General features: G+C 42.2%; 1 protein-coding gene across 4 annotated transcripts in view; it reads right to left on the minus strand.

Annotated features, from left to right (window-relative positions):
- PTPN11 (protein tyrosine phosphatase non-receptor type 11) overlaps nucleotides 1-25,315 on the minus strand; it is an 81,337-nt gene that overhangs the window by 25,507 nt on the left and 30,515 nt on the right. For 3 of the 4 annotated variants that reach the window (XM_060119745.1, XM_060119748.1, XM_060119747.1), the window contains exons 5-10: nucleotides 23,927-24,043; nucleotides 23,164-23,277; nucleotides 5,348-5,444; nucleotides 3,684-3,761; nucleotides 2,831-2,910; nucleotides 2,546-2,704 (exon numbers count right to left, since the gene is read on the minus strand). In XM_060119745.1, the coding sequence (XP_059975728.1) occupies nucleotides 2,546-2,704; nucleotides 2,831-2,910; nucleotides 3,684-3,761; nucleotides 5,348-5,444; nucleotides 23,164-23,277; nucleotides 23,927-24,043 (645 nt within the window). The remainder of the gene's footprint in view (nucleotides 1-2,545; nucleotides 2,705-2,830; nucleotides 2,911-3,683; nucleotides 3,762-5,347; nucleotides 5,445-23,163; nucleotides 23,278-23,926; nucleotides 24,044-25,315) is intronic. The other variant, XM_060119746.1, reaches the window with a different exon arrangement.

Genomic DNA, 25,315 nt, shown 5'->3' on the forward strand with positions numbered 1-25,315 from the left:
TCTGAGAACAGGTGGCCTCCTACAACTGCAATCAGGCAACAGGCAGGACGGAGGGCTCAGTTTTCCTTTCCATACTTAGAGCAGGTGACACTCACCTGAAGCAGAAACTATGAAGACACTTTAACTTGTCCATTAATTCAAGAATATCTACTGTTACTGCAGGCAGCTGCTAGCGGAAGCCTCTGTTTCACAATGACCAGACCTGGCCTCAAAGGTATTCAGAAGTGTAACAACTAGCAGTACAACAACGAAAATCTTACAAAATCACATCGCCCTTCACAACTGATATGAAAATTACATTAGAAGGGCTAAAATCCAAAATCACCCACCTGTCTTTTTATAGGGTATGACTGCTACATTCCATGCAACTTTTACATAAACCAGTTAAAGTATATCTAAAAAAAAGAACTTTGACTAGAACACAAACAAAAACAGAGAACTTTTCCATGTTAAAAAATCCACAATGGATGGGTTCACTTTGGGATAACACATAGAGCTGTCACTCAGTGAGATCTGTCTGCTTCTCTATAGTGTGGGATGTTATAATTTTTAAAAACCTGAAGTGTCATGAAGAGTGCAGGGAGATGGGTACTAGGCATATGCTGCTTGGGGGGAGCATACACTGGGACAACCACTCTAGAGGGTAGTTGGCAGAATTTATTAAAACTTACAACATGCAAAAGCAAAAACAATAAATAAACAAGAAAAAATAAACACAAAAATTTCAAAAACGGAAGAAAAACAAGAGGAAAAAAAGAAAAATTAAAAAAAAATTTTTTAATTTACAACATGCACACCCACTATGACCTAGCAATTCTTCTTGACATCTAACCTAGAAAAACACTTACCACATACAAAAGCAAGAACAAGATTGTTCACTTCAGCACTGTTTATAAGAGCAATAACTGAAACATTTAAATGCCTAATATCTGACGGTTAAACAAATGGTGGTACATCCATACCATGGAATACCATGCGATTACTAAAAAGAATGAGATAGGTCAATATGTACTAACAGAAGAAGTTAGAACATATATTTAGTGGGGAGAAAAAAACCAAGATACACAATAAAGTTACTGTATGACAGCACTTTTTCATACAGTACTTGTCCGAAAATAGCACTATATACTTCTATAGGTGCACGTATGTATGTAAATACATGTACATGTGCAAATGTAGGTATATAATGCCTATTATACACATGCATATGCAAATGCCAAGAAGACAGTGTAGAAGAATACATATCAAACTGATAAGAGGGTTTATGTTGGAGGAGGGAACAATTGGGTGGACAAGGGATGGTGACAAAGGTAATTTTAATTGTAAGGAGTTTGAATGTTTATCTGAATATATTGTCTGGATAGTTCAAATTAATTTTTTAAATGCTTAAAAGTCCTAAGTATAGTTCACATGACAAGTGAAATCAATGTTTATTGATTAGTCCTCTAATCCCCTGAAGGTACCAGACAGGTCTTCTTACACTCACTTTATGACCTCTGCTTCTGGACACAATGGGGTAACAGACTGGATTTACTCTCCTACCTTAAACCACTAAAATGGAAAAATGAAATGACATACATAATAGGATTAGTAACAAGGACATTTAAAAAATTATTATAAATATATTCCATATGTTCAAAAGGTACAGTAAATGATGGACATGTTGAGAAGAGAGACATAGGATATATTAAAAAGACTCAAATAAAACTTAAATGAAAAGGACAATGTCTACTGTGAAAATTACACTGGATAGGATGAACAGCAGACTGTACACTGCAGAAGAAAAGATTAACTGAAACATGTATAGCAAAAGAAACTTATCTAACTTATCCCAGACACAGAGGGAAAAAAGTGAACTGAAAAAAAATGAAGAAAGTCTCAGTGAGCTATAGGACAACTTCAAACAGCCTAATATATGTGTAATTGGTATCCCAAGACAGGGTGGGTTGGCAGTTCATATGTGAAGAAATAGTAAACATTATTCAAATTTGAAGAAAACTATAAACCCACAGACCCAAGAAGCTCCATGAACCCTAAGAAGAAGAAACAAAGAAAACCGCACCAAAGTATGTCATAATCAAATTTCTCCTACTCCCTTTTTTCCAGAGGGTCAGAGTAAGCTTACTGTGTTTACTCAGCTTTTTTTAAAAAAAATAAATTTATTTATATTTTATTTTTGGTTGTGTTGGGTCTTCATTGCTACCCACGGGCTTTCTCTAGTTGCGGTGAACGGGGACTACTCTTCGTTGAGGTGCGCAGGCTTCTCATTGAGATGGCTTCTCTTGTTGTGGAGCACGGGCTCTAGGCGCGCGGGCTTCAGTAGTTGCAGCACATGGGCTCCACAACGCAGGCTCGGTAGTTGTGGCGCATGGGCTTAGTTGCTCTGCGGCACATGGGATCTTCCCGGACCAGGGCTTGAACTCGTGTCCCCTGCACTGGCAGGCGGATTCTTAACCACTGCGCCACCAGGGAAGTCCCTATTCAGTTCTTAACATGTTCAACCTGACATGTCCAATACTTCAAAAAAGTACAGTATATAGCATACCTTTCCTCTCTCCACTTCTTTTGTTGTCATGACAATCACTCGGGAGTTCTCTTGAAACACCATCCGCCAAAAGTCATTCACAGTGTTTTGCAGGCAGCCTTGTGTGGCAATGTAACTCTTTTTGGGCTTTGAGTTGTTGCACTTGGTTTCAAATTCAGGCTAGAAATTTAGGAAGAAAATACTTCAAACATTTGAAAACTGCTTTCAGGCCATGAGGAAGGATTTAAAATACAAAAACTGGCTAGCAATATACAGTCAGAAAACACCACAAGAAACAAAGTTTACCATGATAATGTTTGCATTGATGTAATCTGAAACAGGCTCATTGGGATCACCATCGTGTAGGACAACCCTGGTGTGATCAACTGGAAGAAACAGAGACCATGGTCACAAAGGTACTGAGGCCTCTTCAGGACAAATCAGTTCAAATCAGTGCATCCTCAACGAGTCCAAGTTTTGCTCATTTCATGATAAAACAACATTAAAAACTAAATCTTAAACAATAATCTGAATATGGCGCCTCATAATGCTTTCTTTAAGAGAACAAAGCAGCAATGTCAATCCCCTGGTTTTGATAATGTACTATGGATATATAGAATATTATCATTGGGAGAAGCTAGGTAAAGGGTACATGGGAACCCTCTACATATTTTTGTAACTTCTTGTGAGTCTAAAATTATTTCAAAACAAAAGGTATTTTTGTTTTTTGGGGGTTTTTTTTAGAGGAAGAGTAAACTACAGGTAAATGACATGATGTCTGAGATTTGCTTCAAAACAGTTCGAGGAGAGAAGAGAAGTGTATCAGAATATAGATGAATCAAGATTGGGCAGGAGTTGACAATTGTTGGAGCTGGGTGATGGGTATGTGTGGGTTCTTTATACTGTTCTGTCTACTTTTGAATATATTTTAAACTTTCCATAATAAAAAGGGTGTTTTTTTTTAATGAAGTAGAATTAAATACAGTATCTAGACAACAGGATTCTGATGATAGTATCTACTGACCAAATTTTATACAAAAGTACATTACTAAAAAAAAAAAAAAAAAAAAAGTACATTACTGATTTTAAAAAAATCTGAGTGTTTTACCTAAGCAACACATTTTACACTGAGAAATAGTAATAAAGTTGTATGTCTTACTAGAATAATGTTCTTTTGCTTCAGACTCCCCATCTTTAAAGAATATGATGTTAATCAGAAGAAACATCTGATTGGGATCTTTAAGGGAGGAAAGGGCAATAATATTCTATTTATCAATAGATACTGCATAACACTGTTCCCTTCATCTTTTCCTACATCCCCACATCTTACTAATGAGTACCATTTAGACCTCTTGAGCAGAAATGAAAACTTAAGACATAAAGAGGGCAATGCTTCCCCAACGTCATTAGGACCATGCTGTGGCTCAAAATGATTCTCTACAAATTCCTCATTGTCTCTCCTCAGTATTAGAAATGGCTCCACTTTCTCCCATCCTCACCTGCACACATTACAAATATCTATATGGATGTGATATACACATACACTGTGTGTGCGCACCTATGTATACAGAAAGACTATGCCACGCACACACACACAGACACACACGCACACATGGGATGGGTTTACAGTATCTGACAAAATAGCTCTGGCCTGAGAAGACATTACAGCAGTGCTCTCCAATCTGATCATGCTGCCCAAAAAACTTCAATAATAAAGTTTTTGAACACTGAAATATATATACAATTATAGATACACACAAGCCTTATTTTTAAATTGGGTAAAAACATTATGCACGCTCTGCCATCAAGCTGCACATCAGATTTAAAATTTTCTTTCTTTTTTTTTTTTTTAGACAAAGGATGTAAATCAAGAGACATTCTAAATGTTCCTTCCCTGTCCCATAGCAGACTGCCTTACCCAGCCCACTCTGGAGACCCTGCATTAGAGCTCAGGGCTAAGAGCAGTGACTTTGGGGGCTCCAGTACCAATTCTCCCACTCACTCCCACTTATGCCCTTGCTATAAAATGGTCCCTAAAATGGGGATAATAAGAACTCCTGCTTTGTGTGCATGGGATACGGATTCAGTGAGATATGGACTCAGAGTCTGGCACAGAGACAGCACTCAGGGGAGGTGAGCTATCACAACTGCGTGGTGCCATTTCTGGGATCCTCACCCAAGGCCTACATCCTTCTGGGCCTCTTTTTCACTACAGTTCAACTCAGGCTCTACCTGGCAGCATCTGGGTGTTAAAGGAGGTACTGCTTTATGAATATCACAAGGTCTGCTTCTGAGCAAAGCATAGGTATGCACCTGAATCTCCAGTAATTCGAGCTCAAGGAATGAGGGATGTCGGAAAAGATGAAGGGAACAGTTGGAAGAACCCCCAGGAGGAGCTCGTCTGTTCCCCAGATGAGGGAACGGAGCCCCAGAAAGGAGGCGTGCCATCCCCAAGACCCAAGGGCTGGGCGCTGCAAAGCAAGGACACAAGCCTGGGACCCTTGAGCCTGACGGTGAGACCCTGGGAGATGGCAAGCCTTGAGATGATCTCTCCTATGGCAGACAAAATTAATTAACAGAAGGAAACAACCACACACTAAGCCTCCCAGTGGCAATTTTACTCCGTAATCAACATCACAGGAACTCAGTGAAAGAGGCCATCCATCCCCAAAACAGCTGATTATTTTGGAAACTACTTACAATTAAAAGAAGCTAAGGCCTTGGATCTGCTGAGAAAGCACATGGCCCCCAGAAAAGTTACTGAGACACTGGGAATCAAAACCTCCAAGAATGACTATTATGGAGAAATATACTGACACTTACAGGGCAGGATGTTTTTATATCTATTTTTGTTTTTATTCTCTTGCCTCTGACCCTCTTTTCGGCTGTAGAGAAGTTTGCATTCTTGTTGTTGTAGTGTCTAGAGAGAAACAAAAGTAAATATTATTATGCACCAAAAGCTTCAAAAAAAAAAAAAAGCTTGACCCAGCACTTCCACTTTAGGGAATTTATCCTAGGAAATGTTCAAGAGTCGTGGGCAATAGCTACAAGAAAGTTCACCTTAATGCTATATCAAGAGTGGCAGGAACACTGGAAGCAACATAAATGTCCAACCAGAAAGGGCTGCCTAAATAAACACTTTCGTTCATCCATACAAAAGATGTTCTACAGACGTTTAAAAGATATCCTAGGAGAATACTGAATGCCTTGGAATGATGATCAGACTAAGTATTAACTGAAAAGCAGGTCAAACTTCCAAAACAGTGTATTACATAAGCCCATATGTCTGCACGCACCTGTGTATGTAAGAAATCGCAGAAGGATGTACACCAAAAAAGTAACGGGGATTATTTTTTTCGGAGCAGTGGGATTATGCTTTTTCTTTTTCTTTTCTTTCTTTTTCTTTTTTAACTGTTTTTTGCCTAAATTTGCTACAATAAATAAATATTTATAAGAAGAGAAACCTTTTAAAATAACAATTATTAAGAATGAAAGCCAGTGAGCATTGGTATACAGCATCCAAATAATACATGTGATCCATGTTCTTGAGGATTTTATGATCTGCCTTTTGCCATCGATTAATTCAGAGCAAGCTGAAAGTCAGTTCTCAAATTTGGATCCTGGGGGACAGTAGAAGTAGTCCTGGTACCACTAGATCATGGGCATGCAAGCTTTGTTAGCAAGGCTTTAGAGTCCTCCTATGCCTCAAACCCATGTCAGTGCCCTGGGCAGCCAGCCTGCGTCTGCACAGACACCCGCTCTCCTATGCTTTGAGGGGAGGTGGCCCCTATCCTCTCCGCAGCCAGAGACGGAGGAGGAGGACTCTCGGGCTCCCAAAGCGAGGGGTCAGGAAGGACACCTCTGCAGGTAAAGGAGGTGGGGATCAGGGCAAGAGCCTTAAACCAGGCAGCCACAGCGGAGCTGGCCCCAGGGGAAGAGAGGATGTGGGGAAGTGGTGAGAAGCACCAGCTGCAGAAACAGACAGGAAGGTGGACAAGCCAGGCTGAAGCATTTTCAAGGAGTAGGTTTCATTTTCACAATTACCAGAAGTGCCTCTTCAAGGGACCCTTGGTTTCAAACAAGCCTAATTTGAATGGGAAATCACAAATGGGGCAAATCAAGAAAGTGAAAGGAAGACTAAAAAAGTGGGGGGGGGGAAGTGTGTTATATATATTTTTAATATATTTATATATGCTAAAATGATTTTCCCTTAGAGATTTCTCTACAAGGAGAGGCGGAGTCAGTATTTCGTAACACAGCAGCCCTGTTAGATTTCCAGTTCATTTATCTGAATTTCACAGACAGGTATGAAAGTCAGGAGTTTAAATTGCTAGTTTGACACTCAGTTTCAAAATGCAATATTTGGCCTTGACACACAGCTCATAACCAAAGTGTTTAGCCAGTGGAAACGTGGACAGAAATAAAATACAATGTATGCAGAACTCTGACAATCAAACGGTCACTCAAAATTCTCAAATGAGTTCACTGTAAGTAATTACAGCCATTTGCCTTCTTGGAGCTGGCACTTCCTCTGAACTGTGAGCCAGCCTTACCGTGCAATATTGCTGTGTTAGGAAGAAAGTGTGATCTTGATTATTAGACATTAAGGTGAGGTTCAAACACTATGAACTGAATCAATCACTTAACCAAGTGAAGAGAAACAACATCAACAAAAGCTACAATGGGGTGGGGGGAGGGCGGGACACATGCTAGGAAATAACTAGGTGCTTGATTCAAAACAAACTTGACAGCAAAGCATTCAAGTGTTCACTTATGAAACAAACTTCAAGTGATGCTTCACTTGTGGAGGGCACACTGCCAGAGCAATCTCTAGAAAAGGCAAATTTCACCCAGTCCCACCCTGTTTAATCACCTTCAATTTCTCCCTCTGCCTTCAAGATCAAATGCACGCTTTTCAGAACAACTCAGGAAACCTTCTCTGAGCTAATGGAGGCCTGTCTCTAACCTCAGCTTCTGCTTCGCCAAGTTACTATCCTGTCCGTGCCTCAGTGTCCTCAAGTGTAAAGTGGGGCTAATCCTAATTACCTACCCCACAGGGTTGGTGTTAAGAGTTAAGGCGCACTGTCTACACTCTAGCCACACCAAATATACACAAGGGTCTCGAACTCACCATATTTCTTCAGGCCTTCATGTTCTTATTCATGCCATCCCCTCTGCCTAGAATTCCCTTTCTCTGCCTTGAGTACCTATGAATGGTTACATTTTACTTACTCATTATGACCCACCGCAAATACCTCCTCCTCTGGGAAGCTCTCCTGACCCACTCAGCATGACCTCCCTGTGGCTCACAATACCAGTGCAAGGGCTGCAGCACCTCCCTCCGTGAGTACGCTCGTCACACTGAATCCCAGCTACGTTTTTACAATCTTGTCTCTTCTATTAGAGAGCATGGGCCACCCTTGTTTGCCTGCAAACAGCACAGCATCCAGCACAAAGTAGGCACTCAAAATGTATCCGCTGAATGAACAAATAAATACAGAAGGGGGTGGAGGGAGACATACAAACCACAGACCATCATGGCGATGGCCTCGGCACTACAGGGCCCACACTCAGCATCCCATGCTGACACTGTCGGCCTGGCCTTCAACATAAAGAAAAACCACGTAGGCAAAATATTAAAACAGCATTTCCCGATCTTTAGTCATTTGAAAAGCATCTTCAAGATGCTGTGCCATCTCAGCACATCACCTGTTATATCAGTTGTTTTCTTAAATTAACAGCCTCTTTTTTCCCCTTCAGAAAATGGATTTCAAAAGGAAACTGCATATTACTAGCACACATGAAAACCAGTATGACTTGCCATATATGGAAGGTAACCAGAAAAAGGAATATAATAAAAACAAAATATTGTCAAATTCTACCTGGATACTGTAGCATGCCTGAGACTTTGTAAAGGAAAAGGGACACTGGCAGGTGTTAGAGGTAGGTGTTAGAGGCATATTAAAACTGTACTCAGACCTTCTCCTAAGCCACGTCAAAAGGAATGGGTAAGGGTTAAAAAGAGAAAAACCTTCCTCACTCGCTAATTCGATCTTACTGTGATGGGGTGCCACCGAAAATCATCTCACACACCAAGAACACTTTGCTAGAATAATCCAGAGTTCCAGGCCAGGGAAACCCTCACCAATACCCATAGCATGTTGGCTGGACCATCTACTCAGCTCAGCCTCTGGCTTCCCTCATCCTGCATTAAGTTACCAATTGCTTCTTCCATGCGGATTTGAGGTTTGAACAGCACACAAGTTGAGACAGTTTGGGCCCTGGAGTGTTCCAGAAAGGACAGGCCCAGAGGCCCTGTGTCCCAGGCGCAGTAGAGTGCTAACCGCCAGCGGCTGGCAGCTGTCACGGATTAGTAATGACTAACAGTGTGCCTCTCCCCGGCCAGCCCCGCTCCTTCCTCAGTGCCCATTAGCCCATTCTCATCTGCGCCTGGGGCCCAAGTTGCCTGAACACATTTCATTTCCCACAGTGGAAGGCTGCCATCCATCTCGAGTGAGACTGAAAATAAAAAGAACTCAGAAGTTGTCACTTTCCATGTTCTGCCTGCAGAGGCTCCCCGACTGCACCCGAGATAATCAGCTACCGCCTGCTAAGGGGCGCTTCCTCCCCAGCAGCAGGCTGATGGCCAGAAGAGGCAGGAGAATAACCAATAAGCCCTGCCCCCAGGAGTTTACAATCCCTTCAAGGTTGATCTTCCACAACCTCCCTCTCAGCTGCCCCCAGGGCACCAAAAGCTGTGAATGACCTGCGGCTGAATGTCACTGTCTCCATCCCCATTCTCCACTGGGCCTGGCAGGATGCCAGTGATAAGGCGTGGGACAGGCAACTAGAAAGCTGGGGCACAGGCTGCAAGATACCCCATTTTCCCAAGTAAAACAACCAAAGGGTTTGCAACCAAGGATGAACCCTCAGAAAGGACCAGAGGCTAGTTACAGTCACCTGATTACATGAATCAACGGTGATCAACAAATGGATTATATCAAACTTTTAAGCCTTTATAAAAGGCATGAAGAGAAAGGCAACCCCCAATCCACACTGTACATTAGGCGTGCCCAGCAGCATGACCGAGTGTGGATGGAACAGGTGTTCACAATGCAGAACGGTCCCTCACATCTATGGCTGTTGAATATCTGTGCTCCCCACACCTGGACCCCTGCCAGCCTCCAGCCTAAATGCCAGTAGCAATATCCCCTGTCACCGTGACGACAGAAAGAGACCCTCACAGGCTTCCAAAGTCCTCTGATTAAAAACCATTGGAACTGGCTCTTGACCAGAATGTCACGAACGCAAGTGGAGAAACAGGATCAAAGAAAGACAGACAAACAACAAATGAACGGGCAGAGCCAGGCAGCCCCACGTGCCAGGACAGTGGCCTGAGAACCATTTGCCTGCACTGCTCTGAGCAACAGGGACAAATTGCTAAGGGGAAAAAAAAATAACGCCACTAACCATTAAGGCCAGACCAAACCGTACAGTATTTTTAAAAACAAAGCTACAGGGACTTCCCTGGCGGCCCAGTGGTTAAGACTCCACACTTCCACTGCAGGCGGCACGGGTTTGATCCCTGGTCGGGGAGCTAAGATCCCACATGCTGCACAGGGCGGCCACAAACAACAAAACAAAAAAAACAAAGCTACAAGGGGAGGAGACAAGATTAACAAAATACTGATAAGTGTTACAGCTGAGGGCTGGGAAAAAGAAGGTTCATCGTCCTATTTTCTCGACTTCGGCGTGTGTGAAAACTTCAATAATAAAAGAAGGTTTTTATAAATTATAAAAAGATAAAAATGTAAAAGCTCCTATTAACTCTCCCCCTACCCCACTCATGGCTGGTCACCTGAAGGAGAGAAAGAGGGCTGAGGACGGCTGTCAGGCAGATGGCCTCTCTGGTGTGGGGGCCACGAATAATAAGACAGCAGTAACCACGTAGGCGGGCGCCAGACCGAGCCTTCTTCCCGGTCTGAATGAACTTCTGTTTCCCTTTGGCATCTGCCCTCCGCACAGAGGAACACTGGAATTCTCACTCCGTCCTCTTTACTGCAAACTCTGTGGTGTTACCAGGCACCACCGGCAGCCTGGTAACAGGCTGAAAGCCCCCACTTCCAGATGCCACGCTGCACGGCCTGTCACCATTTCCCCACAGTGGAGTTGGGGAGGCTCGTCCCCAGTGAGTCCGCGGCATCATCCAGGAGTGAAAGGGCAGCTGGAGATTCTCATCACCAGAGAAGGTCCCAAGTGATGGACAAGCACTTACAAAGCACCGTGAGGGACAAAACCAATCCAAGATTTGGTTCCTTTCCAGGTGCTTGTTTGAAGTTAAGTCACCTCCTTCCTCCAACAAGGTGAAGCAGAAAAACAAATCTAGAAGACATGGTCCCCAGAGGAGAACAGGTTCTGACATAGGAAACAGCAGCAAACAGTACAAGACAAATCTATCATTAATAATCTATGATTAAGTGTGTAATTAATTATGTGGTGTGGAATTTAGGGAGTGAGATCCATGAAAACTAAGTGAAGCAGGTTTCTGGGAGGAGGTGAGGCTTGAGGCAAGTGAGGGGCTAAGATGGGTACAAGGAAGGAAGGAAAACATCCCAGCAAGTTAGGGACATAAGCAAACGTGGCTAAGAGGCCAGAGTTAGTGGCCTCAGAGTTAGGGTGAAGGAAACTGGTCAGAGTCTGGAAGCTGAGTTCTGTCAGTGTGGGAAATGAGGTTAGGTGAGGAGATGGGGGGCCTTGAGAACTGGGCAGGAGATCTTCAACGGCTGAGAAGCACAGCATGGTAGACTTAGAGTCAGAAGTTCTGGAAGTTCAAACGGCAGCCAACTACTTGCTAGCCACATCCTTGGGGACAACTTTCTCCCTTCTTCTGGGCTTCAGTGTCTTCATCTTCAAAATGAAAATGCTATGCCTCTGGTGGGAGATTGGGAGCCACTGAAGGTTTCTGAGCAGAAGAGTGACAGGAGAAATGCTGAGAGTAGATTAGCATGAAGGGCGAATGGAAGGGCAGAGGCCGAGAGTAAAAGAGCAGCTGGCGTCTTGTGAGGCGATGAGAGCCTGCACCCCTGGCATCAGGAGAGATTCCCGTCTCTGCTGCTGCCCACCTGGGCGGCCCTGGGCAGGTGCCTTGATCTCTCGGAGCACCCAGGGGACACAAGATCTACCTACCGCATAAGATCTGGGGATGCAATGAGATGATTTCCCTAGCCCAAAATGCAGCACCAAGCAGACAATAAATGCTAGTTTCTTTCCTTCCTCTAAGACCACAAAGACAACTAGGAAAGAAAAATCAACCGGACCTGGTGAATGGCAAGGTATGGGAGAAAGAAGAGAAAGATGAGTCAAGGGATGCTCTGAGGATTCCAGCCTACAGGGTCAGAAAATACACAGGACAACCACCAGAGATGAGAAGTAAAAGGGGATATTTGGTCTGAAGGGGAAAACAACAAAATAACAGGTTTGGTTGTGAATGCTTGAGTTTGAAGAGCTATGACAGCCAAGAAGAAGTGTGGAAGGCACAATTCAAAAGGTAGAACCAGAGCCCAGAAGCAACACAAACTTAGTGGTAATCAGACTAGGGTGAAAATGGACGCACTCCTCAGTGAAGAGCAAGTTTAAAGCAGGATAAGCAGAGGGCCCAGACCACGTCTTGGAGAACCACCAGAGTTAACTGGTTGGGAGAAGAAAAAGCAACGAACAGCAAGAAGAGCACAAGGGAGGGGAGGAAGGAATAAACCAGGCACATGCTGCTGCGGATCAGAGAAACAAGAAAATGGTGGGAATGAGGAACTGGACAGCTGTCTCAAGAGCAGCTCACGGAAGAAAGAGGCCAGAGAAAAGACTGTTTTCTAATCTTAATAAGAAAGCCACTGGTGTCTTCTCAAAGTGTTACTTCAGCATACTGTGGGCTGTCGCGTTCCAAGGTTAAAGAAGAAAGGGGCTAAGAAGAAATGGAGGCTGAAGCACAGGCCCGCAGCGTGGAAAGCAGCAAGCTGGTTCAAAGGCAGAGGGGAAGGTACAGCAGAGATGGGAAAGCACCTGGAAGCACCTTCGGTTCTTCAATTCTCTGTAAAGATGTCAAGCATCTCCAGCAAATGAAAACAACTCTAAAGAGAAAAACCTGACACTGGAGGGGCACAGAACAAAAGCAAGGGGTGGGGTGGGGGGCGGCGGCGGTGGAGTGGGCTGAAAGAGAAATAGTTCAAAGGAAACAAAGGAATTTCTCCAGAATGGAGCTTGTGGAATAAAACCCCTTAGCCACTGTGATGCTCTGCCCACCAGAAGGTAGCAGCCCTTCTATGAAGCAGCTGGGAGCTCAGGCCTGGATGGAAAAGCCTGGTGACAGCTCAAGGCTGCCCTCCCAGAGCATTTTTGATCATGAGGCTGGAGCCCTGGTTGGGGTAGCTGTTCAATATGGCTTTGCTTAGTCACCATGCAGAAGATTTCCGCTAGAGATCACCAGCAAGAATTATTTTTTGAGACACAGCTTTGGGGTGCAGTTAAAGCCTTGTCTCCATAAAACCTAACCATCTCCAAGTAGAATTTGTGGGTTTGAAGAAAGGCACTAGCTCCTCTGTCGGTTGGCAGAGCTGCTGGTGGAATCCAGGACATCTGTGTGGCTGTCAGAGAAATGCCTGCGATGCCCGTGCAAATGGAGCACAGCTTCAGACCACGACAGGGAAGAGAGGCTTGTATAACAGAAGGAGGCTGGGCTTAAAAAAAAAAAAAAACAATTACTAAGGAAAATAAGCTTTAAAGAGCTGAGAAAATAGAACCCCAGTTAAAAAGGTGTTGTGGAAGGTTTGTCTGTGTGTATTGTGTTTCTTTTTAAATCAGAAACAGAGGGTTCAAAACTAAAATCTGCCTGAAATTCATTACTGCGACCCTGAATGACATCCTTTTTTTTTTTTTTTTTTTTTTTTTTTTTTTTTTGCGGTATGCGGGCCTCTCACTGCTGGGGCCTCTCCCGTTGCGGAACACAGGCTCCGGACGCGCAGGCCCAGCGGCCATGACTCACGGGCCCAGCCGCTCCGCGGCACGCGGGATCCTCCCGGACCGGGGCACGAACCCCCGCCCCCCGCACCGGCAGGCGGACGTTCAACCACTGCGCCATCAGGGAAGCCCTGAATGACATCCTTTTAAGCAAGTGTGTAGAGGGGTCTCAGAGACTAAAATGTGCATTCACCAAGCCTCAAACAGGGGCTCCAAATGAAAACTGCATGGGAATAAAGAGGAACATCTCAAAGCAAAGCCTGGAACATTCCTCCACACTTTTTAAGCATCAGAAAGCTGTTCCCTATTGAATATAAGCAAAGGGTCTGAAGCCAATACAAGTCTCTCTTGCTACAGAAAACAGCTCAGATTCAACACAACACAAATACTTATTTTGTGCCTACTGTGTGCCAGGCTCTCTGCTGGATTCTGGGGCTACAGTGAACAAAACAGGACTATCTGTCCTTGCGAGGCCCACAGACTGACCCGGACTATTTTTTAGATAATATGCACACAGCAGACATAAAACAGCAGGATCAAAGTTTGTCTCTTCATTTTTTCACCAACAGTTTCATTTGAACAAGACCTCTTCTTATTCCAACAGACCTCGTAACGCCATCTGCTTCTGTGGATTCACAGTGACGAGAAACAAACACTAAACCAATAACTACACAAATTATTCATGAATTCCAAGGATGGTAAACTCTACAAAGGAAAGGATCTGCTGCTATGTGCACATATAACAGGAAGAATCAATCCAGGCATAGGGACAGGGATCAAGGAGGTTTCCCTGAGAAAATGACAAATGACCCTGATGCTGGGAACTGAAGAGTGAAGAGATGTTAGCAAGGTGAAGTGAGGAAGGAAGAACATTCTAGTACAATCCCACCTGTAACACAATTGAATTAGCTGAAGAATCATATTCCCATTAGGTATGTAATAGGCAGTTCAAACTTTAACATCTCTAAAATGGAAGTTGATCACTTGTCCCAAAACCCATCCCTCCCAGTTTCCCCCAAAACTCATCCCTCCGAGTCTCCCCCAAACCCATTCCTTCCATTCTTCCCCATCTAAGCAAACGGTAACTCCATCCTACTAATTAACTGCTCAAGCCAAAAACTTTCACCTTATCCTGCCTCACCTCTGTCTTAACCATACAATCTATCAACTCTACCTTCAAATACTGACAATTCTACCTTCAAAAAGGTCTCAAGTTCTCAAGCACCTCCGCTGCTGCTGCCCTGGTCAAAGCCAACATTACTTCTCTGTTCAAATTATTGCAATTTGCCTCCCTGCCCATCTCCCTGCTTCTGTCCTTCCCCTTGCAGACTGTCCTCCGTGTGGCAACCTGAGTGATCACCTCAGTCCTGTGCTCAAAACTCTCCTTAGATTTTCCATCTTACTCCAAGTAAAAGCCAACAGCTTTACCCTGACCACAGTGCCCTGTAGGATCTGACCCCTCCGTTATGGCTCCACCTACATTTCCCTCTTGCTCACCCTTCTCTGATAGTACTGGCCTGTCTGCTGATTGTGCACCACGTGCATTAAGCACATTCCCACTTCAGGGCCTTTGCACTTGCTGTTCCCTTTGCCTGGAATGTTCCTCCTGAGGTTATCTGCATGCCTTGCTCCATTATTTCCATCAGGTCTCCACTCAAATGCCACTCTGTCAGAGAGCTCTATGTAAAATGGTGATGCCCCCATCAGCACACCCTTTTTATCTTCCCCTACTTTATTTTCTTCACAACATTTATCACCGTCTCACATAATGAATACTTACCTGCTTCTTTGTTTACTGTCTGTCTCTCCCAATTGACTCCACAAGGATAAAGACTATGACATGTTCTCTGCTACATCCCCAGAACCTAGACTCCAGCATAGAGTCTGTGCTTACTAAATATTTGTTAAATGAATGAACAAATTAATCACTGCCACCACCAATGGCTACTGTTTGGGGGAGATATTTTGGGGATGTCTGCCCAACTCCCTATAACCTTCATCTGAGAACTATTTTTCCCCAAACACAGTGGTCCATGAAGATGTCTTTGTTCTACGTGATGGTGTCCTTGGACCAGAGATGAATGGCGTCTGAGCCAGTGAAAATCGCTGAGACTTTGATACAATGACTGAAAGTTGCTAGTTTCAATATCTGAAAGGGGTAAGAAGTAAAGTTCGTAAGTCAAGAAGCAAAGAAACCTTCTGCAGGGAAAGAAGAACGAAGCAGGTGTGTGGAGAGCCAGGGTTCTGGATACAGAGGGGGCAGTGAGATGGAAGAGGAGGGTGAAGGCAAAGACTGGCAGCCAAAGGACTATCAACAGCAAGATTTCCATCCTCAACTTGGGTCCTGCAGTCAGATGATGTTCAGGCTCAGCTCCCAGTGCCCCTTGGCAACTCAGGTCTAGAGACTCAAAAGGGAAGAACAGGCACAGAGAGGGCAGATACCCTATAAGTGTAGCCAGGCGATATGCCTCTCACGGTGACACACAAGGGCTGAATTCAGGTTTCGGGTAACTTGCACATCACAGGGACAAAATTGCAGGATCAAAACCTGCCTCATCAGTTATTTAGTGTCCATCTCATTTTGACAGAACTTTACTGCATTTCAACAAATCTAGAAATACTTTCCACTTCTTTACAGTCATGGCAGAGATATGCCGGAGACAAAAGATGTTTACAGAAAAGGACAATCTCATTTTACTACAGTAAAAAAAAATTGGGGAAAGAAAGGGAAAAAATGGGGACTCTATAGGAAAAATTAAAAACTTGGGTTTGCAATGTTTTGACCATACCACATATCCTAGAAGAAAACCACGAACCTGAATTTATTTCAGGATCAAAGGAGAAAAGAACCAAAGAGCTTCACAAGAGACTTTGTATTTTAAGATGCATCAAAATCGGAAGTAATTTATAAGTGTCTTCTAGGGAAAAATTACCCAAAAGAACACAAAGAGTTTCACAGAAAACGAGAAGCCGGGCACACAGACAAACAAAACTTAGCTATCAGAGTTAAATTATCAGTGGCATTGCAATTTAGAGCTTTGGTTCACTTTAAAGACCATCAGAACACACAGTAAGAAGGAACTGATCCCAAATTTATCACCTCCTGGGAAACAACTAAGGTACAACCACTAAAATAATAATGCCTTGCTGTTGGATCAAACTTCAGCTTCAGAGGATTTAGATTTTAATGAGTCTCTGCTTCCACATACCTAAGTTCTTCTATAATGGTTCATTCTGTTCTCAGCTTTATTCCCCTGGCCCCAACCTTAAAGGGCAATTTTTTGAAAACTGACTGGATTTAAGAAGCAGGTACGTAAGAGATCTAGAAAGCAGGCCATCAGCTATTTGGATCTAGCTTCAGTTTAAATGAAACGTTAATGCCCTGATTTAGTGCCTGACAATTTATCACCCCAGCCTGACATCTACAGAGGACTTAGTAGAGTACAGATGTGATCTTGTTTTTTCCCATTTCCCCTGAAAGCCAACTCAGTTTTCCCCCATTTTGTTGTTAATAATGTATAAAAGATGAACTGAATTTCAGATGTCACAGACTGAAACCATCAGGTCAGCGTTTAGAATCAACCTTTTTCCATGGCCAGAAAAGTCAGGCTAAGATTTCCTTCTAAGTTCTAACCTGACCCTGCCAAAGGGATCATAAAAAACTCCCTACTGCCACAAGCTGTAGGAAGGTTTGACTTTGTTTCTCTAAGCATTGCCTAAGTGAACTTAAAGAATCCACCACTGCACCAGATACCCAATTTGCTGCTGTAATTTTTTTAAAGTTCATAGTCACTTTATAGGAAAAGTGGTCTGTGCAAATGATGGCCTCAGCTATTTTGAAGTGTAACATAAAAATGGGACTAGATTACAAAATAGCTCACTGGGACTTCCCTGGTGGCACAGTGGTTAAGAAACTGCCTGCCAATGCAGGGGACACAGGTTCGAGCCCTGGTCCAGGAAGATCCCACATGCTGCAGAGCAACTAAGCCCGTGCACCACAACTACTGAGCCTGTGCTCTAGAGCCCGCGAGCCACAACTACTGAAGCCCGCGCGCCTAGAGCCTGTGCTCTGCAACAAGAGAAGACACTGCAATGAGAAGCCCGCACACCGCAATGAAGCGTAGCCCCTGCTCGTTGCAACTAGAGAAAGCCCGCGCTCAGCAACAAAGACCCAAAGCAGCCAAAAGTAAATAAATAAATAATAATTTTTAAAAAATAGCTCACTTTTAAAGAAAATTTATTTATTTATTTTTGGCTGCTTTGGGTCTTTGTTGCTGCATCGGGCTTTCTCCAGCTGCAGCAAGCAGGGGCTACTCTTCGTTGCGGTGCGCAAGCTTCTCATTGTGGTGGCTTCTCTTGTTGTGGAGCATGGGCTCTAGATGCCTGAGCCTCATTAATTGTGGCACATGGGCCCAGCTGCTCCGCGGCATGTGGGATCTTCCCGGACCAGGGCTCGAACCCGTGTCCCCTGCATTGGAAGGAGGATTCTTAACCACTGCACCACGAGGGAAGCCCCTAGCTCACTTCTTATATTTACCAAAAAGGTTTGATATCTTTTAATTTTAATTAAAAATACTTTTCAGACTTTAAATATGCTAACCAAAATTATGTAGGATATATAATAAAAATTAAAGATGAGTAGGGGGTTCCCTGGTGGTGTAGTTGGTTAGGTTTCGGCGCTTTCACTGCTGTGGCCTGGGTTCAATCCCTGATTGGGAACTGAGATCCTGCAAGCCACACGGCCCGGCCAAAAAAAAAAAAAAAAAAAAAAAAAAAGTTAAAGATGAGTAACAATCATCACTTTTTTTAACACAGAATATCAAAAAATGTTAATATTACCAATAATCAGCGAAAAGAGAAAAATATGCATGCACAAGGCTATCCACTGTATCTTCTTTGTAATATATTTGGAAACTAGCCAAATGCTCATCAATAGGTTGAATAAACTATGGTACATCCACACAGTGGAGTACTGTGCAGTAAAAATGAATGAAGACTATCTGTAGATACTACTGTGGAGTGATCTCCAATGTAATAAAAAAAAAGAAGTTGGAAAAAAGTATGTACAATTATGCTACTATTTATCCATGAAAGGATGGGTTATGAATTTACAGATATATATTTGCTTATACTTTTTGAAAGGTAATGATGGACTTCAACTTTTTTTTAAATGGCTATAAATATAAGGATGAAAAGACAGGGATAGAAGATAAACTTCTTTGAATGTACTTTTTATATTTGACTAGAATCAAAGGCAATATTTTATATAATTGTAAATAAAATTTTATAGAAAGAAATTTCTGAAATCCAAACATAAAATGAAACAAATAACCTAGTTGTATATCCAGTTAGTATATAACCACATAGAGAAGAACTATTACAAATGAGTTGAAAGCACAGTAATTTGACTATACATCTCTGAAGGATCTACCCTAAGGATTAAAAAATAAAAGCTGGAAAGAAAATTAAACTGTTTTCAGTAATGATATTATTGGGGGTAGCGGAAGTCTTATTAGTCTGAGTCCTAAATTTGAATTGGAAGTATCATTTGGACTCATAATTTATTTCAAGAAAACAATTTTTTCTAGCTCCACCCACTGAGAAGGAAATAACCAACCTGACAACAATAAACACTTCTGGCTCCCAGACTGTAGTCTCTAAATACCACTTCCCAGGAAAGGAAGAGAAGGAAGGAAGAAAGGGAGGAAAATGAGAGAAAAGCTAACTCACTCCTTGGAGAAATGACTGATTCCAGTTCTGACATGGGAAATGTATTACACTGTAACAACTTATTACACCAGAAAGTAAGGAATCTAGCAAAAACTACCAGAGTTGTATAGGAAGGAGTAGAAGCCAGCTTGCAGAAGCTCCCACTGGTCAAAGCTAAAATAATTTGAGCAACAGAAATGATAAATGCCATAGATAGAAGCACACTAAATATGTTTTAAAAACCCATGAGTACATATTGATAAAAAAATTTTTTTGGAGAACGCTATTTTTATTTATTTATTTATTTATTTATTTATTTATTTATTTAGTGGTACGTGGGCCTCTCACTGTTGTGGCCTCTCCCATTGCGGAGCACAGGCTCCGGACGCGCAGGCTCAGCGGCCATGGCTCACGGGCCCAGCCGCTCCGCGGCATGTGGGATCTTCCCAGACCAGGGCACAAACCTGTGTCCCCTGCATCGGCAGGCGGACTCTCAACCACTGCGCCACCAGGGAAGCCCTGGAGAACGCTATTTTTTTTTTTTTGCTGTACGCGGGCCTCTCACTGCTGTGGCCTCTCCCGTTGCGGAGCACAGGCTCCGGACACACAGGCTCCGCGGCCATGGCTCGCGGGCCCAGCCGCTCCGCGGCATGTGGGATCTTCCGGGATCGGGGCACGAACCCGTGTCCCCTGCATCGGCAGGCGGACTCTCAACCACTGCGCCACCAGGGAAGCCCATGGAGAACGCTATTTTTAAAACTACTTAGTAAACAGGAAAGAATCAAGCATATATCCTGCCTTGGTGACAAAAAGCTTATCTTTATAGAAATATTCCAGCTAATAATGACGAATGATAAAGTTATTACACACCTTATAAGTGAATGGATCTAGGCAATAATTACCAGTTGCTGCTTAGAAAATAAAAAGAGAAGCAACAGGACATAAGCACCTCCTGACACACCATCTCATAAGCAGTCTTGCCAAAGAAAAACTGGATCTAACAAATTGTCTAGATAGATCAACTTACAAGAAATACAGGGGAGAAAGGTGTTAAAATCCACCACAGAGACACACTCAGAAAAATCCAGATCGTAAGTAACTCTCTGGACAAAGGACCTGCTTTCTCCAATAACAAAAACAGTAACAAAAAATAGGGTCCTATGGTCTGAATGTTTGTGTCTCCCCAAAATTCCTACGTTGAAATCCTAATGCCCAAGGTGATGGTATTAGAAGGTAAGGCTTTTGGGAAGTGATTAGGTCATGAGGGTGGAGCCCTCATGAATGGGATTAGTGCCCTCATACAGAAGGCCCACAGAGCTCCCTCACTCCTTCTGTCAGGAGGGAATACAATGAGAAGTTGCCAATCTGGAAGAGGACCCTCACCGGACCATACTGGCACCATGATCTCAGATCCAGCCTCCAGAACTCCAGAATTCGGAGAACTCTGAGAAATATATTTCAGTTGTGTATAGCCACCCAGTCTATGGTATCTTGTTATATCAGCTGAATGGACTAATACAGAGTGAGAAGAAAAGGGAGTGGAAGAGAAAGGAAGGGAGGGGGAAAGGATGGAATAGAGAGGCTGACAGGAGAGTAAGAATATAAAGAGGCTTAAGATTTTAAAAACAGTGGGAGTTCCCTGGCGGTCTTGTGGTTAGGACTCTGCACTTTCACTGCCAAGGGCCCAGGTTCGATCCCTGATTGGGGAACTAAGATCCCACAGGCCTCATGGCAAAACAAAACAAAACAAAACAAAAAAAAACAGAGTTTAAAAACAGAGATCCATGGGGAACTTATTTGAAAAATTATCCAACAACAAACAAATTAAAAAAAAAAGACAACTACCCTAATTGGAACAATGACTAGCTATTTGATGAATTTTTATTATCTTTTTTTAGTGTGGTAGTAGTGTTTCAGTTAATTTTTTAAGAATTCCATGAATACTGAAATATTTATGATATTTCATGTGATATCTGGGGTAACTGGTGAAACTGATAATGGTACATGGGGGTTCTTTATACAAATCTATTTTAAATTCAAATTTTTTTCATAATCAAGTGGGGAAAAAACACTTCCCAATTCAAACAATCTGCACGTGTGTGTGTGTGTGTGTGTGTGTGTATCAAGAAAATGTGAACAGTGACTGATATGTGTTAATATTAAGAAATTATTGTTAATAGTTTTAGGAGTGATAATGATATTCTGGTTATAATTTTTTTTAATGAAATAGTTACAGATGAAATAACATCTGGGATTTGCTTTAAGATAAGCCAGGGCTGGGGGAGTTAAGTGGGGTATAGTTTAAAAAGACTGGCCAGGGGCTTCCCTGGTGGCGCAGCGGTTAAGAATCTGCCTGCCAATGCAGGGGACACAGGTGCGATCCCTGGTCCAGGAAGATCCCACATGCTGCGGAGCAACTAAGCCCATGTACCACAACTTTTGAACCTGTGCTCTAGAGCCCGTGCTCCGCAACAAGAGAAGCCACCACAACGAGAAGCCTGCACACCGCAACAAAGAGTAGCCCCTGCTCGCCACAACTAGAGGAAGCCTACGCGCAGCAACGAAGACCCAACGCAGCCAAAAATAAATAAATTAATTAATTAAATTAATTTATAAAAAATAAAAAATAAATAAAAAGACTGGCCAGATATCAACAATTGTTAATGCTGAGTGACAGGTATATATTGCTATAATTATACAATTCAATCTGCTTCTGTATATATTTGAAATTTTGCATAATAAAAAGTTTTTAGCTTTTCATTCAAATTTTGATGTAAGATTTCTAAAATTTCTGTACTTATCCCTCTCTCAACTCAAAGCTCCTTAAAGACGAAACCCTGTCCATCTTGTTCACCATGGTGTCTTTGGTGACTAACCCAATGCTGGTATAAAAGAATAAATGTGAGGTCAAGTCCCTGGTTAGCAATGTTCAGCAATGACCATGACTGTTCTATTCTGTACACATCCTCAGTGCTGCAATTCAATCAATATTTGTGGTACAGAAGTTGGACAATTTACTTAACCTCCCTGAGTCTGAGGCTCCTCGTCTGTAAAATGGAAATAATATCTCACCAAGCTGATCTGACATACTGTGGTTAAAAGGGCTTCATGTGGCCATTCATTTGTTCATTCATTCCACAAATATTTATGAATTCTAAAGTCCTACAAAAAGTATGGAATAATCATTCCCATAAACAGAGTAGTATTAATAAAATAACATAAATATTAGCTAAATGTAAATACTCATTCAACAAACATTTATGGAGTTTCTGCTGTGTACCAGGCACTGTGCTACATGCTAAGAATAACTATGAAGGTAAATATGGCGCACACACACACAAAATTGTTTTTGACGAAGTTTTCTGTCACAGGGATGATAACGGAGAGAATAAGATTACAATGAGTTGGCAGGTGACAAACTTCAGTGCAACAGGAACACAGCCCACTCCCACTGGGGACATTCTCCTACCCAAGTTGGTTTCAGGAAAGAAATCAGTTCACTTAACCTCTCAAAGATATAAATTTCAACTCCCAGATTAAAGCCACCATGAGATAACTGTCTTTCACAGCAGTAAAGCTATAGATTCTTTCTAAAGACCCCAGCCAATGCTGGAAATCTTCCGAAGAATTAGATTCTTTTCTTTTTCTGGGGTTTTGCCAGCAGTCCAAACCAAAAGACCCAAATGGAGCTATTGGCTCATCCATTTAATATTAACTGCCAACTCCCTTCTCCCAGAACATAATGCAGCTCTATTTGAAAAAGCCCCCTCAGCAACTTGTTCCACGTCAATCAATGGCCAAATTAAGAAAGGACGCAGATCCGAGCCTTTCAGATCCAATCCCAAACGTGAAACCAACTTCTCTTCCATTAAGAACAGGATTTAATAAATCATGTAAAAAAAATTTTTTTAATAACTTACCTCAAATTCTTCCCAAAAGCCTTGTTTGACTTTATCTGTGGTCTCAGCTAATTTGCTTAGTTCTCGAACCCGACTTTCTATTTCAGCAGCATTGATACGAGTTGTGTTGAGGGGCTAATCAAATTCAGCAGTTGGTGTGAAATGAAGAAAGTATTACAGAAAAAAGTGTTAATGCAAAAAAAAAAAAAGACTTCTATGTTGGTGTTCATAGAGGCAAGGACAGGAAGTTCACAGTAAAGTTTTCAAATAGAGTTTCACTTTCCTTTCTGTTCTTTCAGGAAATATATCTTTCTTCAATCTCCACACACTTTGCTGATATAAATTCAAACTTATTTTTCTTTATAAATAGACCACAATGTTAGAGATGGTATCATTTGCCACTAAGTAATAAGTGTGAGCTTTGAAACAGCAATAACTCCAAAATGTAAAGGTATGATCACCTAAAGGTAACCAAAGGTGCATCTACAATGAAAATTTGATAAAAACTTTGCTATAAAAACTCCATAAGGCCTTTTAGAATTACATATGGAGATAATCATGAAAATGATGTAATATCTACAATTTGTTTCCAAATACTACAAGAAGAAGGTAGTGAGTGGAGTAATAAATGAAATAAGATTTGATCAGTTGATCGTAATTGAAGCTGGGTGATGGGTACACAGAGGTTCACGATACTATTCTACTTCTGTCTGTTTGGAATATTCTATGTTCGGACTTCTTAAACTCTACAAGGAGGGGGAGTTTAGCTTTCCAAAATGCTTACCTGCTTGAGTTGTAGTACTGTGCCCAATGTTTCTACCATAGGATTCTTCTTGTAATGCTCCACAAGATCTGTCAAAGAGTCAAACCGTTCTCCTCCACCAACATCATATTTCAGTTCCTTTCAAGACCAAAAAAAAAAATTATGTTCATGACCTTTATGTTAAATTACTGTTTTCCCCAACTCAAGTACAGAGACTAACGCTCCCCCAATAATGGAAAGACTGAAGAGCTGTAAGAGCACAAAGAAAGGGAAGCAACAAAGATGATGAAAATGGAGAAGCAGATCCAATGTAAAAGAGTTCATTGTGAGGTGTGAGAAACCCTAAATAAGTATCCAACATTAACGAGGCCACAAAAAAGTTTCTCTCTCCTAGGTTCACTAAATAGCTAGGAAAAAAAAAAAGAAAAACCGTATTTACTATTTACTTATACTCTAGGCTAAGTGACTATACACAAGGCTGCTGAACAGAAGATAAATAACTGCTTCTCTCTGAAACACAACAAACTCTAAGGCTGGGGAGGCAGCACTGAAACCCAATACACAAGCCTTTTCTTTCATCTTCTAATGAAAATTTAAGAGGGAAATTGTAAACAGAGACCAGGACATGTTTTCTGACAAGACCACCAGAATAGGCTGTTTCAGGAAAACAACAGGAAAATGGTTAAACTTAGAAAATACAAAACCCTAGAAATGATACATGAAGATATTTGGGTATGACCTTTTATTTAAAAAGAAATCGAGCGAGGGGGGAAGCAGCACTTTCAGAATGACAGAGGAAGGACCTCTGAAAATCTGCTCTTTCACAAAAGTAACAAGGACCCTGGCAAAAATTGTCATCAACATTTTCAGAACTCTGAAAATTAACCAATAAAGTTCAAGGAGCATTTATTCAAGAAAAAGATTGAACCTTGATGAGAACAACAAATTGTGGCCTTTTAACTTGCCCTATTCCCACCTACCTCTCCCCAGCTTCTTGGTAGCCTTGAAAACCAATAGTCTCGTAACCACAGTAGCTGTGAAAACAAAGCAGCTTAGCATAACTGGAGTAGACAGATGGATGTGGAGCTTTTTCCAGACCTATCCCTAGACAATTATCACTGTCTGGTCTGTTTAGCAGCTCCCCGGGAAAGCCTTATTTTCAGAGCTTGTCTTTATTTGATTGACTTACAGCTTACTCAGCCTGCCTTCAGGGGATCTCCCAAAAACAATTAGCAGCAATTGTTTAATATCACAGTGGCCTAAGGCAGCAATACCAGTCAGGGCAAATAAGAGATTGATCAAAAACTTAAAAGGAAAATCCAGACATCGTCCACAGGGGGCTCTGAAAACCTCCAACATATCCTTGAGAATCTAGAAGGACATGTGCATGTGCATGTGCATGGCTGTGTG

The sequence above is a fragment of the Mesoplodon densirostris genome, chromosome 15 (genome assembly GCF_025265405.1).
Source record: "Mesoplodon densirostris isolate mMesDen1 chromosome 15, mMesDen1 primary haplotype, whole genome shotgun sequence".
Taxonomy (NCBI): domain Eukaryota; kingdom Metazoa; phylum Chordata; class Mammalia; order Artiodactyla; family Ziphiidae; genus Mesoplodon; species Mesoplodon densirostris.